Here is a 16,983-nt window from a genome sequence, read left to right as displayed (position 1 = left end):
CTAAATGAGCTTGTTAGTCAGTTGATATTTTATTAATCATTGAAAAATACTGTTTGTATTGTTTAACGGGGACTACGATTTTTTTGTGAAGAAAATGGCAAATATGAGGAGACCCGTATCACCAGCAAAGTCTTTTGTGATGAAGACTTTTCAGGTAAAAACAAAACTAAATAGACTGCCACTGAAACAAAGACCAACATAATTTTAAATGAATGGCAGGTTGAAGTCTTGGACTAAAAGAAAGCGTTATCTTTTTAACATTGAAAGCTAACGGTGTAGAGAATCGTCATTGTCCATAAAATGAATCGGTTATTCGACTTTTAGCTTCGTTTATTTCAAGTCTTGCAGACAATTGATCCCAACAGTGCAGGTGACGCAAAGTGTCGTCAGAAATCACGTGACAAATTCAGTTGCGGGAGAACAAAGAAAATCAAATTTTTCAACCACATCTTATGATTATGCGGCGCAGAAACGTTGATTAGTCTATTTATTAGAAACACAATCTCCAAGTCAGTTCAAAACCTGAAATGTCGCAAGGCTCGGACAGGATACGGCATGACAATACAACGTTGCAGATAACTTCTTCGTTGAAGTTATAAGGTAAGCAAAAATTGACAGGCGGCGATCAGTGCCATAGGGGTAGTTAAGACGCCGCTAAATTAACAATGAAGAATATTCTAAATGCTAAAAGTCTAATCACTGGACGAAAAGGTTCAAGCTTAAAGATACTTTCAGATTGGAAAAGCCCTTGCACTTCTGATTCTTCATTGTGCTGAAAGTTAATTGAACATAAAATTTAAAAAGCGAGAAAATCAAATGCGTGAATTGCTGTTTTCTCAGTTCGGGGGTAAGTGCGAAATCGGACAGGTTCCTGAACAGCAGGTTGTCCTTTTCATGTAAGACATGAACTCTTTGAATGAGGTCACATGCCTGTCTCGATATTTTTTTCTTTTCTTAGCTTTCTGCTGGGGAGCGTTTAGATCATATGAGTGCAACTGAGCAAGATGATACAGATTTCATCTCTTTATCTACCGCTGACCACCAGGAAATCGACAGCATGCGCAGAAAGAGACTAATTCCTTCACTCAAGCACAGCATTCAGGCCAGAGTACGTAAAGTAGGTACTCTAAGGGGACTCCCGCGCTTGTTTCTCCTACGAAGGGCCTTTTGCTTCTACTGGGGCGTCATCATATCGCTATTTATTTACTTGAAATGGTACTATCCGTTATATTTGACCAGCACGGTCAACCGAAACACTTTGGAAGACTTCGGAAGGGACTGGTGCCGAATGCGCAACGCCAGAATAGACTGGAAACGAATTCGAGAACCGTGCGAAGGAAACACGGTCTACGACGATAATTTACCAGGATGGAATGTTGAAAACAGAACTAACTCGAGAATGAGTTTTGTTAGATCAATGGATATTCGACCTGCTGGGCAATTCAGCAAGCTTCAAATTCAAACCCAGACCTCCGATGGCGTTCCTAAATCGGTCGGAGGGGACTACTGGAGAGTTTTTATTTCGGGCCCTACAGGGCTTGCACCCACGATATTTGACCTTGGCAATGGAATATACGAGATTCTGTTCTTGATTCTTGCTCCCGGGAACTACTGCGTGTCAGCGGTGTTGGATCATTCGCTTTGTGATGGAATGAAGGACCCCCCTGACTATTGGTTTATCTCGGGTAAGAAAATCAGCTTGAAGCTAAACGCTTCTACTTGCGAGATTGATCAAACTGTGATTACTTCTTACGATATAAATACACTATCGAGGAGACTGGTGATGAGTATTGAAAATCATCAACTGGAGGTTACTTCCTTGCCAGTTAATGTATTAAAACTAAGAGAACATGTACCAGCCAGAGAAATACTTGTTTAGAACTAGGTGTGGAAGGCGCGCTAGTCTCCGAACCCAGCGGTCCAGGTACGTTCGAGCCCTGGCCGGGGTCATTGCCTTGTCTTCTTTGGACAAGACACTGTACTCGTACAGTACCTCTCCAGTTAGGTGTAGAAATGGGTACCAGCGAATTTAATGTTGGGTGGTAACCCTGCGATGGACTTGCATTCCATCCCGGGGGAGTAAAAACACTCTTAGTTCATACTAGGGAAGCAGGGGTAAGCGCCGACCTGAGGGTCACTAGACAGGAACGCAGATTAACCGTTGATGGTGAATCGCGGGCTCCGAGACCTGAGCAGTTTTCGTCTCCAAGTTGGCAACTAATCACTCAATGACGATGCGACAACGTTCAGAGTCCTTGAGCGCTCATGTGAGTATTTGGTAGAGATGTAAATGTGGAAATTTTATTATTAAGTGCCTTAACAAACAAAGACTAAAAACAGCACTAGGTCCTCCAACGGTGGGACTAAATGGAATGATTTTGCGACAGAAGTATCGGTATTTTGGGCAAAAATGTAACACGAAGCAAATGCAGGGGCAATGAATTTTCGACGAGCTTTTATTACGGTACAAACGATGTATCTGGCAGATTTCATTAAACATCACAAATACATTTTTCGTATTTTCAGGAAATACCCATGGAAGCAACCAGCCTCGGGGAATTTTGGCGGGAAAGCAAGTGTACCTGATGCAGCCTCTGTGGGGTGGTGACCCGTTTTGTTTTGACGTACCCGCGAGTCACGGGCCAATGAGAAGAGACGGTATGGAACAGTAGTTTTTGTGTCCCTGATTGTATACAAGGATTGCGCAAGAAGGGTTGTCTCACGCAATACTGTTGTCTTTTGAATCGCGTACCACTTACTTATTATGGCTAGCTGACTGAGAAACCCGACCACACTAATGCGTTTTTAACTCATCTCAACGATGATGAAGCAAAATATTTTCGACTGCACTAACGTTTTCGTTTTGTTTTCACCTGTCCACACTAATTCGTGTTCATTGGAAAACGCATACTTTTTGATATGTTTTCGCCTGTCGTCCACACTAAAACGCCCTTCTCGGCACCGTTTTCAGTCAAAAGCCTCCGTCTTTACTTGCATCCAAACTAGAAACGGAGCGTTGTCAAAAGGCTCCACTTTTGAAACCATTTTCGAAAGCCTCCGTTTTCATCAGCGTTTTCGGTCGATTTAGTGTGGACGATAGGCGAAAACGCATCAAAAAGTACGCGTTTTCACACGAAAACTCGTTAGTGTGTTTTTGGCCTGAGTGTAAATCAATAAAAACCTTTTCTTTTGGAAAGACTCGATATGGCTCCCGCATATGACAACAAAGTTTGGAACCAACTTTTTAATTTCTCTTTGTAGAATTTTTGAGTTATGGATTTGGACACCCGTCGTATTGTGGAACAAGTTGTAAATTTCTATCGGATGGCTTTGGCCATTGGACTAATGGCACGTGGGTCCCTCACGCACCAGGTGAGAGAATTTCAACTTGCAGATGAAATGATAAATTAGCCTTTCTATCAAATTTAAAACGTTGAAGTTTGCTCTGATGAAGAGCTAGTGCTCGGAATGTCACTTTTCGCCAAGTGTAAGGATAGTTGAAGAAAGTCAAAGATGATATCAAGCCCGTATTGCGCCGTCTCAGCACCGCAATGTTTATGAACCTCACGCGATAGAATAGGAATCGATGTTATTCCTTATCTTTGAGGCAATTTAAATAATTTCGTGTAACAGTTTCTTTGAACTTTACAGCTACAAAGTTGTTCTCTCTATTAATATCACAAAGAACAAAGCATAAAGTTTCGCATCCATAATGGGGTTCACAGTGTAGTTGCAAAATCTTATTTGCATGGATGAAAACAATTGCAAAAACGTAAACAAACTCCCGAGAGTGCGCAGTACGGACTGGAAATCATTCCCAATTGTCAATTCAACGTTTGAATTGTACTTGGCGATGCAACACTAATTTTTTTTCAGCAACTACTTGTTCATGAGGGACCATGCACATTTAACATAACTCAACTCTGTATAACAAAGAAAGAGACAGTGCTTGTACTTTAGACATAAGGATTAATAAGGACTTCAGCGAAGTGAAGCTTTGAAGATTAATTCTCGGTTTATTCTAAAAAATTTCTTTCCTTTGATTTCAGAGAGGTTATTCAAGAATTCACCGCGAGATAAAAAGGGTACTCTCTGGATTTACGGCGACTCACTGGCGCTGCGATTTTACGATTCTATATATTACACGCCTCTTTGCGGCGAAATCTTCAAAGTCTGCAATCTCACGTACAGTTGGGTTTACAACATGCTCGAGCCGGTGGAAATAGAAAAATACAAGAGAAACTATCTTGATTTCGATCCTTCACGTGTGCTACAAGAACTCAGTGAGGTTCTTTATCTCCCCGAAATGGACGAGCACAGTGTTATTATTCTGAATTGTGGATTGCATTACGTGTCCGCTTTGAAATTTGCCACTTATCAAAAACTTATCGATGAAATCATAAACTTGTTTAAAGAGACTTGGGTAAATGAAGATGGCGTGGTCGAACTGAAGTTTAAAGGAAAACTGATTTGGAAAACTACAACGGCTATTCACAGAGAGAGGTTTTTGTATCACAATCATCCGAGCCCGCGGTTCTTGACTCTTCAGGTAATGTGATCAGCGGTTGGCTTTGATTACGCATCCACTAATATTCGTTTCTAATTCGTATTCGTCCCTTAATCTAAAGCATTTTGGGTAAACATTGAGCAAAATGCTCATCCGTTTTTTTAATGGCTTTCTGGTGAGAGTTAATCTATTCGCACTGATGAAGAAACGCGCTTTTTTATTTGCTAGTATGTTCATACGTGCTTAACTCCTTTCGCGTAGGCAAATGATCAAAATTATGAAAGAAAACACCAAAGCTGTCTGGTTGAGTTGTAACTTGTTGACCCAATGACTGAATATATCGCGCACAATTAACAGCTGATACATAGAAGTTGAAATGTAGTGCGCAGCTTTGCAGAAGTAGATCGCAATTTCACTTCTGAAATATAGTATATATCTAGTATTAGGACCTCTATGTAAACCACTTTTAGTGATGGAGCTTCCTAATAAAAGATTGTTACTACTACTGAAATAGGCGCATGATGTGAGCTGGGGTTTAAAGCCAGACCTTCCCATTCTGAGGCAAGTGCTTCAGGTGCTTCGACCCTTCAATAATTCTGAGCAACATCATAATTAGAATAATTGTCAGGTGCTGATAAATTTTCTATGTAGTTCCACGCTTGCGAGAAAACTGAATGCAATGACTAAGGTTAATTACTTACGAGAATCCGTTTATTTCTCTACAGCGGATACATCTTTACAACGCGTACTCCATCTGGGCCATGTGTAACGCTGGTTTTGAAATTTTAGACGTTTTTCCGATGAGCGCTTCATATCCCGAGGGGACCGATGACAGTCGTGACAAATACGACGCCGTGCATTTCAAAAGACACGTGTTCAAACCCGCTGAACAACTTCTGTACGAATACTTTAATCCTTACACTGATCAACCAAAGAAACACGGATTGTATCATTCGTTATTTGGAAACAAAACTACACACTTGTAACAAAAAACGTAGTTTGTTTGAATTTGATTTTTTCTTTCTTGCTCGGTAAGGGGTACTCTTTCATACAAGCTACTTAAGATGTACTAGGGTAGATAAGATGAGTCGTCGAAAAAGGGCGTGGTTTTTAACCGTTTTGATCTGAAATAGAGTTTACATTTCAACTATTTTGATCCCAAATAACGTAGTCTGGGATAGGGTATAAAAATCAGACAGTTTTAATCTGGAATAGGGTATAATTTGCAGGGAAATCAGTAGTCTAGCAGTCCTCTTTATCCGGGGCAGGTACTACAATAGTAATTAAAACTCGGAAGTGACTTTGTAAGATACTGGTTTAGTTAGTGAGCTGAAGTGTATGTTGGACTACGATGGTGATAAAGTTTCTACCTGGAAAGTAGCTAGTCTGGGATAGGGTAAGGGAAGTCTAGAATGGGGTTGCAAAATCAAGCTGATCATGATCTAGTGCGGGGTATACGGGTTACAGTGTCCCAGCGGCACAGCAACACCCAAAGATTGACACAGTACCCCCCGGGCTATGTATGTTGTTTCGTTTAAATTAATATCTTCCCTATGAAAATCGGGGAATTGAAATTCTACTCTCTCTGCTTCTACTCTCAGGGGTGGGGAGTGGAAGGGAGGTGCAGTGTCTAATGCACAGAAAGTTGTCATTTGACCCTCAGGCCGCGTTGGATTGCTATAGCGTGGTTTTCGGTTTCGCCGATCCGGCCTTTGAAGGGGCCCTGAAGTCATCTTTGACGTCATGAGCCTGTCGCGTGTCATTGGCTGAGTGCTCAGCCCCTCTTACAAACAGACAAGAGAGCTGAAAGGTGGTCAAGATCAATAATTGATTTAAAAACTGTTGAGTTAGACGCGCTCGAGACAATAGCGGAAATAAACACTAACAGGTCAGAAAAGGGCAATGCTTAAATTAACCGAGAACAAGCGTAGCTTTGTTTTCATGCAAATTCCTTGACAGTAAAGGTTATTTGTGAAATGTAAATACCAAAGTGGCCACGGAGTAATAACTTATGCTCAGTTGTACAACTGATCTGGATTTTAAGCTTTAAGCTATGCTTGCCTTCCCCGCTTATGCAAGTCCCTTTTAAGACCCCGTCCAATTAAATTGTTTAGACCTTTAGGTCGCTCAGGTTTTTTCGGGGTGCAAAGTCAAACAATTCAATCCGCATCGACTACAGCCACACAAGAGTGGAACTGTAATTAATATTGTCATAAAGGAGATTTTTCTGTCATTAACAAGCGTAGATTTTATTTTGCTTGATGCAAATTTCTTGACAGTAAAAGTTATAACGTAAATACCTAAGTGGTCAAGGTGTAATAACTTATGTTCCGGCAAAGTTTCGGAACTTCTGATCTGGATTTGAGCTAAAGTTATATGCTTACTTCCACCGCTCTTAAAGACTCCGTCTATTTCTCTAAACCTTTAAGTCACTCAGGTTTTTCGACGTGGAAAGTCAAAAAATTCCGCTTCGGTTCTGACATCGTCCATAACCGGACAAGAGTGAAAACTGGTGAGTAATACTATCATAAATTTTTTGTTGTCTTTAACACGCTGACGTGATTTCATTCGAAAGCTGTCAAATTTTCCTTCTCAAAACTTTGATAATGTTTATGTAAGACTTAATTAAAATATTTGTATGGGTCAAAAAAAATGTTTGTTGACAGCAGTTTTACAAATTGAGCTATTTTGGCGCTGTAGCAAGATATTTGATCTCGAATGTAATATTTTGTCTCTACTTGTCGATAATTATCTGCGGGTGTTTTTTCCATAGACGCTAACTACATGGTTGATCATGAATGATCAGCAGTTTTAATTAACTTCACGTCAGGCTGACTATAGATAAGACCACTTCAAACTACAAGGTAAGTTCAAAACGTAAACATTTTTACCCCAGTTTTGAGAAATCCTTTAGGCCTTAGTAGAAAAAGGCTATCCAATGTCAGTAACTGAAATTAAAAGTTCCTTTTTAAATGAATACAAGAAATCAGGAACAGCGTGTTCGTAAGATAATGCACAGAGCCATGATAATATTGCATTCGTTCTGCAACGGCCGGCGCCACAACCTTAAACCTTGCAGTTTTAGGTCACTATGCCGGACCCAGAATGATTTCAGCACAAAACAGATGAAATTTTCTTGACTGTTTTGTTTCGTTTTAAACTGTTTGTTCGAACTCTACAACTTCGTAGAATCAAAAGTCTCTTAGTGATCCTGTTGAACAAGAAACGTTCCTCGGTTACAGAGGCTCGCATTTACCAATTATTTTTCATTGCTGCACCTCACCATAAATTGTCCCAGACGTGTCAGAATTCACAATCAAGGAATGTTAGTGAGTGATCTACCGGACTGTTGATAGGCAAAAAGTGAATTTTCCTGTCAGTTCGCCTCGGCTACCATGGAAACATAATTAGAAACGCCTTTAAATTAATAAGCCGATCAATATTGTTTTAGGCATTAGGCGCATCATTTACATGCATGCCCACGCTACTATTTGAGAAGATCAAGAGCAAATAAGGCCGAATTTCCAAAAAATTAATCACAGCAAGCAAACGGTAATAATTAAAGATTTCTACCAAGCCTAGAAATATGCAAAAAGTGACGGAGAGCGCAGCTTAGCGCGAAAAAAGAGCTGAGAACAATTTATTTAATTTGAGGAATTTTTGGAATTTTTGAAAGGTTCCTTGGGTCAAATTAAAGAAACCGGCATTTGACATTTCTATTTTACCTGCTTACCTGTACTTTCCTCTTTAACACCATCTGTTTATTTTCACGAGGAGCCCATTAGTTATAACTGTACTGTGGGAATTCTCGGGCGCCTATTGGTCGAGAGCAAGACAAGATCAAGGTGCTTAATCTTAAAATCCTCTCCAATGTCGAGAGCTAATAATTATCTAATCTGTAATGCAAAAATGGGATGGCAACGTTCCGAAAACTTGAGAAACTGTAACAGCTTTCCCAGTAAACCGAAACCAGCTAGATATGAAGTGACAATTGGGACTTTTGGTGAAATTTTCGACGAAATCGTCGGTTTCAAACGGGAATAAACGAATCGTACGAGCTGTCTCGCGCGCAATTTTGTATTGATTTTCTGTCTACCTCGCCGGAGACCCCATTTTTTCCATTTTTGCCCTCAAGTCTAAGCAGTGTGACCTGCGCTGTAGTGCCCCACATTTTTTTCTATCCCGAAAATAACGACCTCTTCTAAGACAGCGGAAAGCTACAGATCAGATACAGATCTCAACGGAAAGCTAACCTTCGATAACCTGTAACGAAGATAAGGTGATTTCAATGGAGAGCGAGTAAGTGAAATTTGTAATAAGAATTTACAACGAGTGATAACAGAAAAGTAGCAACAGTTTCTCGTGATTCGGTGGACCAACATCAAACGAATGGTAGATAATAATTCCCTCCTAAGACCACTAAGTTCCCCTTCGTTTCTCTTAATTCTATACGTCACTTATGAAATAACTTGACACACGGTGCAAGCAATTGTAAATACATTATCCACAAGAAAACCAAATATTTACAGCCACTATAGGATCAGTGTTGCTTAGAACACTCTTAGTAGTTTTTCGACCATGGATATCTTCATTTGTAAAGGCAAATTCAATTAATAAGCAGAAAACAGGAGAATGCATGTCTGCATTTTCGACGACGGGGAAGAACGTTCGCGAGGTGCAGCCGTAAAAAACGACTGTGAGTTGCTTTTTAAGAGGAAACTATTTTTTCAATTTTCACGCACAAAAATATACCTCTTGTCATTTTTAGATTTAAGTGAAGAGGGATATATTGTTTTTTAAAAAACCACATACACGCAAGTCTTGATCGGAATCTTTTGAGCGAATGATCAACTTATCAAAGTACCGGGTAGATCAGAACCAATCATCAGTTAACGGATTTGCAATACACCCCAACACACCATGGTAAGATGTTTTATAAGAAAGTAAAATTCATTTAATATATTTCCAAAAATCCTATGTAGTTTTAGATAAATATTAGACACTCGCTGTTTTAATGACGTGCTTGTCAGCATCATTTGTTGTCAAGGATGCGACCATCCTTGAAGCAAAGATTGGTCTTACTGGTTGCTTAGGGATGAAAATTTTTCCTTTCGATCATCAATGTCACACACGTATAACAAACTTTGCTTTACTACAAGAGCCAGTAAAAGGGACTTTGAAGAGTCTACAGAAATACTGAGCTCATAGCCTCGGGGGCCTAAGTGTTAAAACTAATGTTAAACTAGACTCATGTGGGCTCATTATAGTTTCTCCGCCTTTCAGCTTGCAGAAGAGAGTTTTCATATCACTCATCATCTTTCATTGTCAATATACAGGAACACCGTCTATTTTTCAAACAAAGGATAAATTTCTCGCAAAAGAATATACATAGTTTAATAGGTAATCAGTGTAAACACCAAATTTTCGCCTGTGAGTCAAGCTTTTTTGCGTTCATTTTCTCAAATCTAGCCGTCTGTTTCACTCAAATGTTGTCAATCCCGGGTAGTTTATTTCGAGTTTCAAAAACAAAACAAACACAAAGAAAAAACATAAACAAACAAAAATACGATATATATTTTTCTCTATCTATATCTCAATTTTGGGTACAGAGGCCGCTATTCTAAACTTAAGATTTAATTTAAAACAAAACTTGTTAATGGAAAGGGAGAGAAAGCAAAATTGAGCTCCTTTGTGAGGCGAACTTCTGTTGGAAAACCGCAAGGGCATAAACTTACAGCTTTTCCGTCCGAGATTGTATAAGCTATTACCTTACAATGTCTAAGAAGCGAATTGTTCTCAGTAGAAATCTAAACAGTGTGACCTGCGCTGTAGTGTCCCACAATTTTTTGTATCCTGAAAATAACGACCTCTTCGAAGACAGAGAGCTGCAGATCAGATACAGATCTCACGGGAAAGCAGTAACCTTCGATAACCTGTAACCAAGCTAAGGTGATTTCAATGGAGGGCGAGTAAGTGATATTTGAAATAAGAATTTACAACGCTTACAGCTAAGATTCGGTGGACCAACATTTAACGAATGGTAGAGAATAATTCTCTCCTGAGACCACTAAGTTCTCCTTCGTTTCTCAAAATTCTATACGTTACTTATAAAATAACTTGACACACGGAAAGCCGATAGGCAATTGCACATATCAATAAGAAAACCAAATATTTACAGCCAATGATAGGATCAATGTTGTTTAGAACAATCTTAGTAGTTTTTCGATCATGGATATCTTCATTTGTAAAGAGAAATTCAATTAATAAGCAGTTAACGGGAGAACGCATGTTTGCATTTTCGATGCATGAGGAGACAGAAAGGTCGCGAGGAGAAGCCGTGTAGACCAATGCTCGTAGAAAACAACAATGAGTTGCTTCTTAACTGACCGACAATTTTCTCAATGTTTACGCACAAAACTGTATCTCGTACCTTTTAAAACATTAAATGATGAGGGATATCTGATTTTTTTTTTTTTTTTGTATAAAACACATACACGCAAGTCTTAATCGGAAAGCTTTTCGGCGAATGATCAACTTACCAAAGTACTGGGTAGATCAGAACCAATCGTATTAACGGATTTGCAATACACCCCAACATAACATGGTACATACGCATTTGTACTATTTCAAGATATTTTATAGGAAAGTAAAATTCATTTAATATCTTTCCAAAAATCTTATGCATTTAAGATAAATTTTAGACATACGTTCGCTGTTTTATAATTAATGACGTGCTTGTCAACATCATTTGTTGTCAAGGATGCGACCTACGTTTTCGTTAGAGATGAAAATTTCTCCTCTCTTCAATATCGCATAAGTATAACAAACTTCGCTTGACTATAAGAGCCAGAAAAAGGGACTATGAAGAGTCTACAAACATACTGAGCCCGTGGCCTCAGGTGGTTAAGTGCGAAAACTAATGTTAAACTAATGTTAAACATGAGTGATGAGCACACTAGTTTCAGAAGAGAGTTTTCTAATATCACCCTTCGTCTTTCAACATCAATATACAGGAACACCGTATTTTTCAAACAAAAGACACATCAGCTTGCAAAATAATATACCGGTTTATTTAGTAGGCTAGGTACTCGTGTACACCAAAAATATTTCGCCTGTGGGTCAAATGTTTTGCGTTAATTTTCCCAATCACTTAGTTGGCTGCTTCAAATGTTGTTTATCGCGTGAAATTTATTTCGAGTTATACTGAAAACAAAAATACTAAATACGATATATTTTTCGCTATCTATACCTTAATTTTGAGTACAGAGGCTGCTATTCGAAACTAAATGTTTCAAACAAAACTTGTTAATAGACACGAAGAGAACGAGAAATGAAGCTCCGTTGTAGGTGAACTTCGGCATGAAACCGCAAGGGTCTATTTAACAAATTGACGCCAGTTTTTCATGCGTCTGTCCTGTTATTGATCATTAATTTCATCATAGCATTGTCAAAGTAGCTGTGAATCAACGAGGCGATAGCCGAGTGGATCCTCAGACTACTTTGACAATGTTATGATGAAATTCATTGTCAATAACAGGACAGACGCTTGAAAATCTGACGTCAATTTGTTTTTTACGATAACAAATTGTCAAATTGTCCGCTCTCGCTCGTTGACGCATCGCATAAATTATAAATCCATGTGTCTGTCCGCATATTGACAATGAAAATTAGCCAATGAGCGCGCGAGAATTTCTGCAGTTATCGTAAAAATAGCTTTTTCGTCCAAGATTGTGTAAGCTATCACGCTACAATTTCTAAGAAGCAAATTATCCTCTTTGGCTTTTTGTTAACTCAGTGGCCCCATGGTGGTTAAAATTAATAACTGTTTATTCAAAACATGCTTTTAGAAAATTAATAGCCTGGATTAAGAGTGCGCGAGGAGAAGATTCCTGTCTGTTAGACGCGCAGCTTAGTCTACAACCCAAATTTCGCGCGCGAGGTTCGCGCCTCGCGCGGCAAAGATCTGATCCTCAGTTGCATGCTGTGGTTACGTATATAAATATCATGTTACTAAATTATCTCGTGAATAAACACGTCTCGACTAGCTGTTCAGTCGTTTGGTTTGCTAATTATTAACATTGAGGGCCAAGTTCACCTGAAAAATGTTCATAGTTGATGATAAGGATACAATAGCACCGTGACTTTAGAGAATCGTGTTTACAATTTTAGAGTCAAGATGGGATGTGGTGGAAGTAAGGCTATCAAGACCAGGACCGCACCGGCGCCTGTTGCTGAACAGACGCAGTCGCCAGGTCTGAAGGAGACAAGTGCTGCTAAACAGCACAGGCAACAACCAGAGGGCAAGATAACTGAAGAAACAGTTGAAGAAACAGCACCAGCAGATGGATATGGTCGCCAAGGAACAGAAGATGATAAGCAAGCGACGGAGGAACAAGGCGAAGATGTCGAGGGACCCATAACTCAAGAACAGATTTCTTTGGTGCAGAATACTTGGAAACTTGTGAATGGAGATCTGGAACAAGTTGGAGTCGAGTTCTATACAAGGTAAGCCCCGAAAGTTCTGCAAAATTGACTCATCTCTTGTTTTGACATGGCCGCGAGTTGTTCGTAACGAAACTTCTCGTATCCGTTTAGATAATGAGAGCAGGGCTAACTATTTGGAATCATAAACTTTGATATACAGAAATGAAAAATGCACATAAACAAGTAAAAAACACTTGAAGTGAGAAAGAAGACATGTCAGTCATCATATCATATGTTACTCGACCTCAAAAACAAGAGCAACGTTCAGAAATTATACGTTGCTTTACTGAACTGAGCAGGCATCGCATTAGTTGCTTTTTCTTTTCGCAGGCTCTGAGACCGTTGTTCTATCTTCAAGATTCGCCGCACGCATTGCATTGAGATTTGCTTTTGACTAAATTTACTTACGACCACGTCCTGTTTAGTAATAACGAACTTAGGTCAAACTGCATAACGTTTGCCGGCAATGATTTTTACTATGTCAGATGCGTCAGTAATCTCTCTAAGCCCGCCACGCATGTTTCAGATGATTTAGCCGTAGTTACGACTGAAACTCATTAATGGCGAGGTGAAACAGGCGCGTGCTAATAAACTGAGGGTTGTAAAAATATCTGGAATAGAGCGAATGTTGGCTTCAAGTGTATGTCGAGACGATCAAAATACAAATAGACAAAATAATGAAAAAGACAGCTCTGTTATACATATCATTAATCCTTTTTCTCCCCGTGGAATTCTTTTCTCCTCCTCCTTATCGCATACCGGGCGGGACCAACAGAAGTCTGTTGCTAAGGACTAAATTATTTCAAAACAAACTGTTTTTTCCAATGAACGTGCGCGCACAAAACTCTATAATAACCAGAGCCGTAGCCAGTGTGTGTTTGTTTTAGGGGGAGAGTAAAACCCTGCGAAATACCTAGGAAGAGAATTTAACCATGGACATTGCCTGAATCATAACTTTGTTCTGGCTAAGGCACTGATAACGCTCTGATTTTGGTTTTTTCATTTTCTGTTTTTCATTTTTTCCCGTAGTTCCATCTTGCCTGCAAGATTGTAAAACACAAAACTCGACAAAGTTAATCGTAAATATTATGAAAGCCTTTTATTTTCAAGTTTTGCCAAACAGTTGCTTCCAGGCCGGAGGCGAAAATTAGTCGTAGAACATTGTTCTTCGAACTAAAATTGTAATTTGAAGTAAAGCTAAGGGAATTTTACATTACACGTTTTCCATCTAAGTGGTGAAGTTTTGGGACTTTTCTGGAACGTTTCTCAAATTTTCCTTCAAATCATTTAAGCTAACACGCACTTTAACTACGTTTCTGTTGTCTGTCCAACAGTCCAGTCCCCAGCACTGATGGATCAAGTGAATATATGACAGATCACATATTTGAACTGTGGAGAAAGATATAAAGACATGATTGGTCATCGAAGATTTTTTTCCACAATTCTGGATTATAAGCACGCCTGTTTCACCTCGCTACTACTGAGTTTGAGTCGTAACTGCGGGTAAATCATGAAACAGGCGTGATGGCCTGGTAATATTGTTTGGAGAGATACTGCGATGATCAATCATGTCTTCATACTGCTACATCAGTTGGTAATTTACGAAACACCTTAACGCGTCAACGCCAGGTTTGACTGTAATTTCAACGCCTTTGCTTTCAGGCTATTTAAAGAGAATCCGGAACTTTTACAGATGTTTTCATTTAGAGATTTGGCTAATTCGACCGAGGACGCCATGCGAACCGACGATCGATTTAAGAGGCAGGGACTGGTAACCATGCAACATGTCGACTTGGCCGTGGCGTCTCTCAGTGATCTGGGCTCTATTGTTCCCGCCCTCAAGGACTTAGGAGCCAGGCATTCCATGTACAAAGTTGAGGAATATCACTTTGGGGTACGAAATTAATGTAAATTATTTCAGCACCAGGTGCAATGTAGTTCGCTCTTTCCGGGAGTGAGTTGCAAACTGTTTATTAAAAGTGAGGAAGAGTTAGGCATTAGAGAGAACAATGCTTAGTAAGAAGAATTTATATTTTACCTTCGAATTTCGCTATTGTCTAGATCTGTTCAGTGCGCCTTTTGGTCTTAGAACTTGCTCAAGATATGTAATGCCAGCGGTATATTCCAGATGAAAATACGAAAATTAGCCGTCGTCGTTCGCGTTCTCTAAAACACGCAGAACTTAGGCATTTCAAGTTGTTGTTGTGAAGAGGACGGCAAAGAAATGTACAAAGATTTATAACGCACGTGCACACTAATTGTTCTGCTCATTAAACCTTTTCTTTGATGACGTCAGTCGTTGCCGTTGCTGTCCTGGCCCCAGTTGTTCGAAGGCTGGATAACACTATCCAGCGGATTAATTACTATCCAGTGGATACATGTTGACAAAACAAACGATGCTATCTGCTGGATAGTGATTTATCTGGTGGATTGCGTTATCAACCTTTCGAACAACCCGGGCCTGGTTTGCTCAAGTCTCTATTGTCTGTGACTCGTAGCACCTAGTAAGGGGTATATAAAGCCTGCTTGATACGGCTAAGGGTGTTCCATTTCGCTTTTTCGTAGTTGCTACCTGATGTCCATAATCTTATGGCACTTATGATATAAATTATGGTAGCGGCGCTAAGGGCGGTTTTACCTGAACAACGTTAACGCTGACCAAAGTTATCTCATCGTTTATCGTAGCAAGCGAGAACAGCATACCATTGACCACTCAACAGTGAACACGCTGTTCCTCGCGTGTAAATCATGACACACTCGTTGATTTTGCATCCCATTGATTTTTCAATTTTTCTTTTACTGATTATTTTTTCAGCCTGTTGGAGCCGCGTTACTGGGCACGCTTGACATGGGCCTTGGAGAGAAGTTTACACCAGAAGTTAAGGAAGCGTGGACTGTCGTTTACGGGATTGTCGCAGACACGATGAAAGCTGGTCTTAAAGAAGTTCTCGAGGGATAATATGAACAAAGATACTCACAAACATCTAACTATCATAGAGGCCCTCTTCTAGAGTATCCGGCAGCTACAATCGTATATTATCTTAGTCAGAAGAATTAGCATAGACTGGTCTGGAATCTAAAAAGGGAGGATTCTAAAAAGAATATTGTACTTATAGCAGCAAATTAAAGGAAGTGATAATACCAATCGATACGAATGAAATTATAGGTACGCAATGCGTTCATGCATTTACGGCAGGCTGCTTGCAAGAGGAGCTTTGAACGACCATATCAAATCTCGTTTGCTCCTTTTTCTGTAGCTCACGTAAATCAAATCAAGCATGTTTGTTGACTTAGCGGGAATTTAAATACTCACACTCATGAACTTATCGTTAATAACGAGTTAACAAGCATTTTGATCAACTGTGTATTTTATCTGATTTATATGTTATCGCTTTTCGTATTATGGCTAAAACGCTCTTTTCGTAGAATTCAAAAAAATGTATATGTTCATACATAAATTAAAAAATAAGGGTTCACAGAGCGCTTAGTCGTTTTGTTTTTATTTGATATCAGTGGAGCATTTGCTTTCGTTGCCTCAGATGAATTAGTCCACTCCCACCCCTCCACCTCCACTGATTTTTGACAGCCTCAGTGTGCTTTTGACCTCAACGAATCCTGGTAGTGAAGAAATTTCATAGAAAAGATAGAAAATTGCATCCAAATAAATTTATTGAAGTCATAACGAGAAGAAAGTTTCACAGATAGGACGGTTACTAGAACAATGCTGAGCCGCTTACAGTCTCTTTTTTCCTTTTTTTTTTCACTGTACTTACCTCGTTCCCAGGGTCTCTCATCTTCCCACCCTGGAAACGAGGCAGTTCAAACAACTCAAACATCATCACACTCTTTTTGGATTTCTTCGCCATGTTTTGCTGTACGTTTGTTATACTTTCTCTGAGAAAATATCGTGAATTTTGGGCAGTATGTTCCTTGACATCATCAGTAGCCTGCGTAGCTGGCGGTATTGTAGGCGCGCGGAATAAAGTTTTGGC

At 39.6% G+C, this 16,983-nt stretch overlaps 2 protein-coding genes across 4 annotated transcripts; both read left to right on the top strand.

The window, feature by feature from the left end:
- Positions 1-420: 420 nt before the first annotated feature.
- On the top strand, positions 421-5,500 carry LOC110056148 (uncharacterized). Its single transcript, XM_089292836.1, has 6 exons — positions 421-600; positions 959-1,685; positions 2,527-2,658; positions 3,262-3,372; positions 4,050-4,549; positions 5,233-5,500. The coding sequence occupies exons 2-6, from the start codon at positions 986-988 to the stop codon at positions 5,491-5,493; spliced, it is 1,704 nt and encodes a 567-aa protein (XP_089148962.1). The 5' UTR covers positions 421-600; positions 959-985; the 3' UTR covers positions 5,494-5,500.
- Positions 5,501-7,152: 1,652 nt separating this feature from the next.
- Positions 7,153-16,472, top strand: LOC110056063 (neuroglobin-like). Of its 3 annotated transcripts, XM_089291062.1 has the most exons (5): positions 7,153-7,371; positions 8,282-8,352; positions 12,677-13,012; positions 14,654-14,885; positions 15,807-16,472. In XM_089291062.1, exons 3-5 carry the CDS (start codon positions 12,684-12,686, stop codon positions 15,948-15,950), a joined length of 705 nt encoding a protein of 234 aa, XP_089147188.1. In that variant the 5' UTR covers positions 7,153-7,371; positions 8,282-8,352; positions 12,677-12,683; the 3' UTR covers positions 15,951-16,472. The 3 variants fall into 3 exon arrangements, with proteins under 3 accessions (XP_089147188.1, XP_089147187.1, XP_020618162.2); XM_089291061.1 differs by lacking the exon at positions 8,282-8,352; XM_020762503.2 differs by lacking the exons at positions 7,153-7,371; positions 8,282-8,352 and adding an exon at positions 8,620-8,806.
- The last annotated feature ends 511 nt before the right edge of the window (positions 16,473-16,983 follow it).

This window comes from Orbicella faveolata, unplaced genomic scaffold, assembly GCF_042242905.1.
Source record: "Orbicella faveolata isolate gen_17 unplaced genomic scaffold, um_ofav_v1 contig_24, whole genome shotgun sequence".
NCBI classification, from domain to species: Eukaryota; Metazoa; Cnidaria; class Anthozoa; order Scleractinia; family Merulinidae; genus Orbicella; species Orbicella faveolata.
Note: the sequence above shows the minus strand (reverse complement) of the source record. Positions and strands in the feature narration are given on the sequence as shown.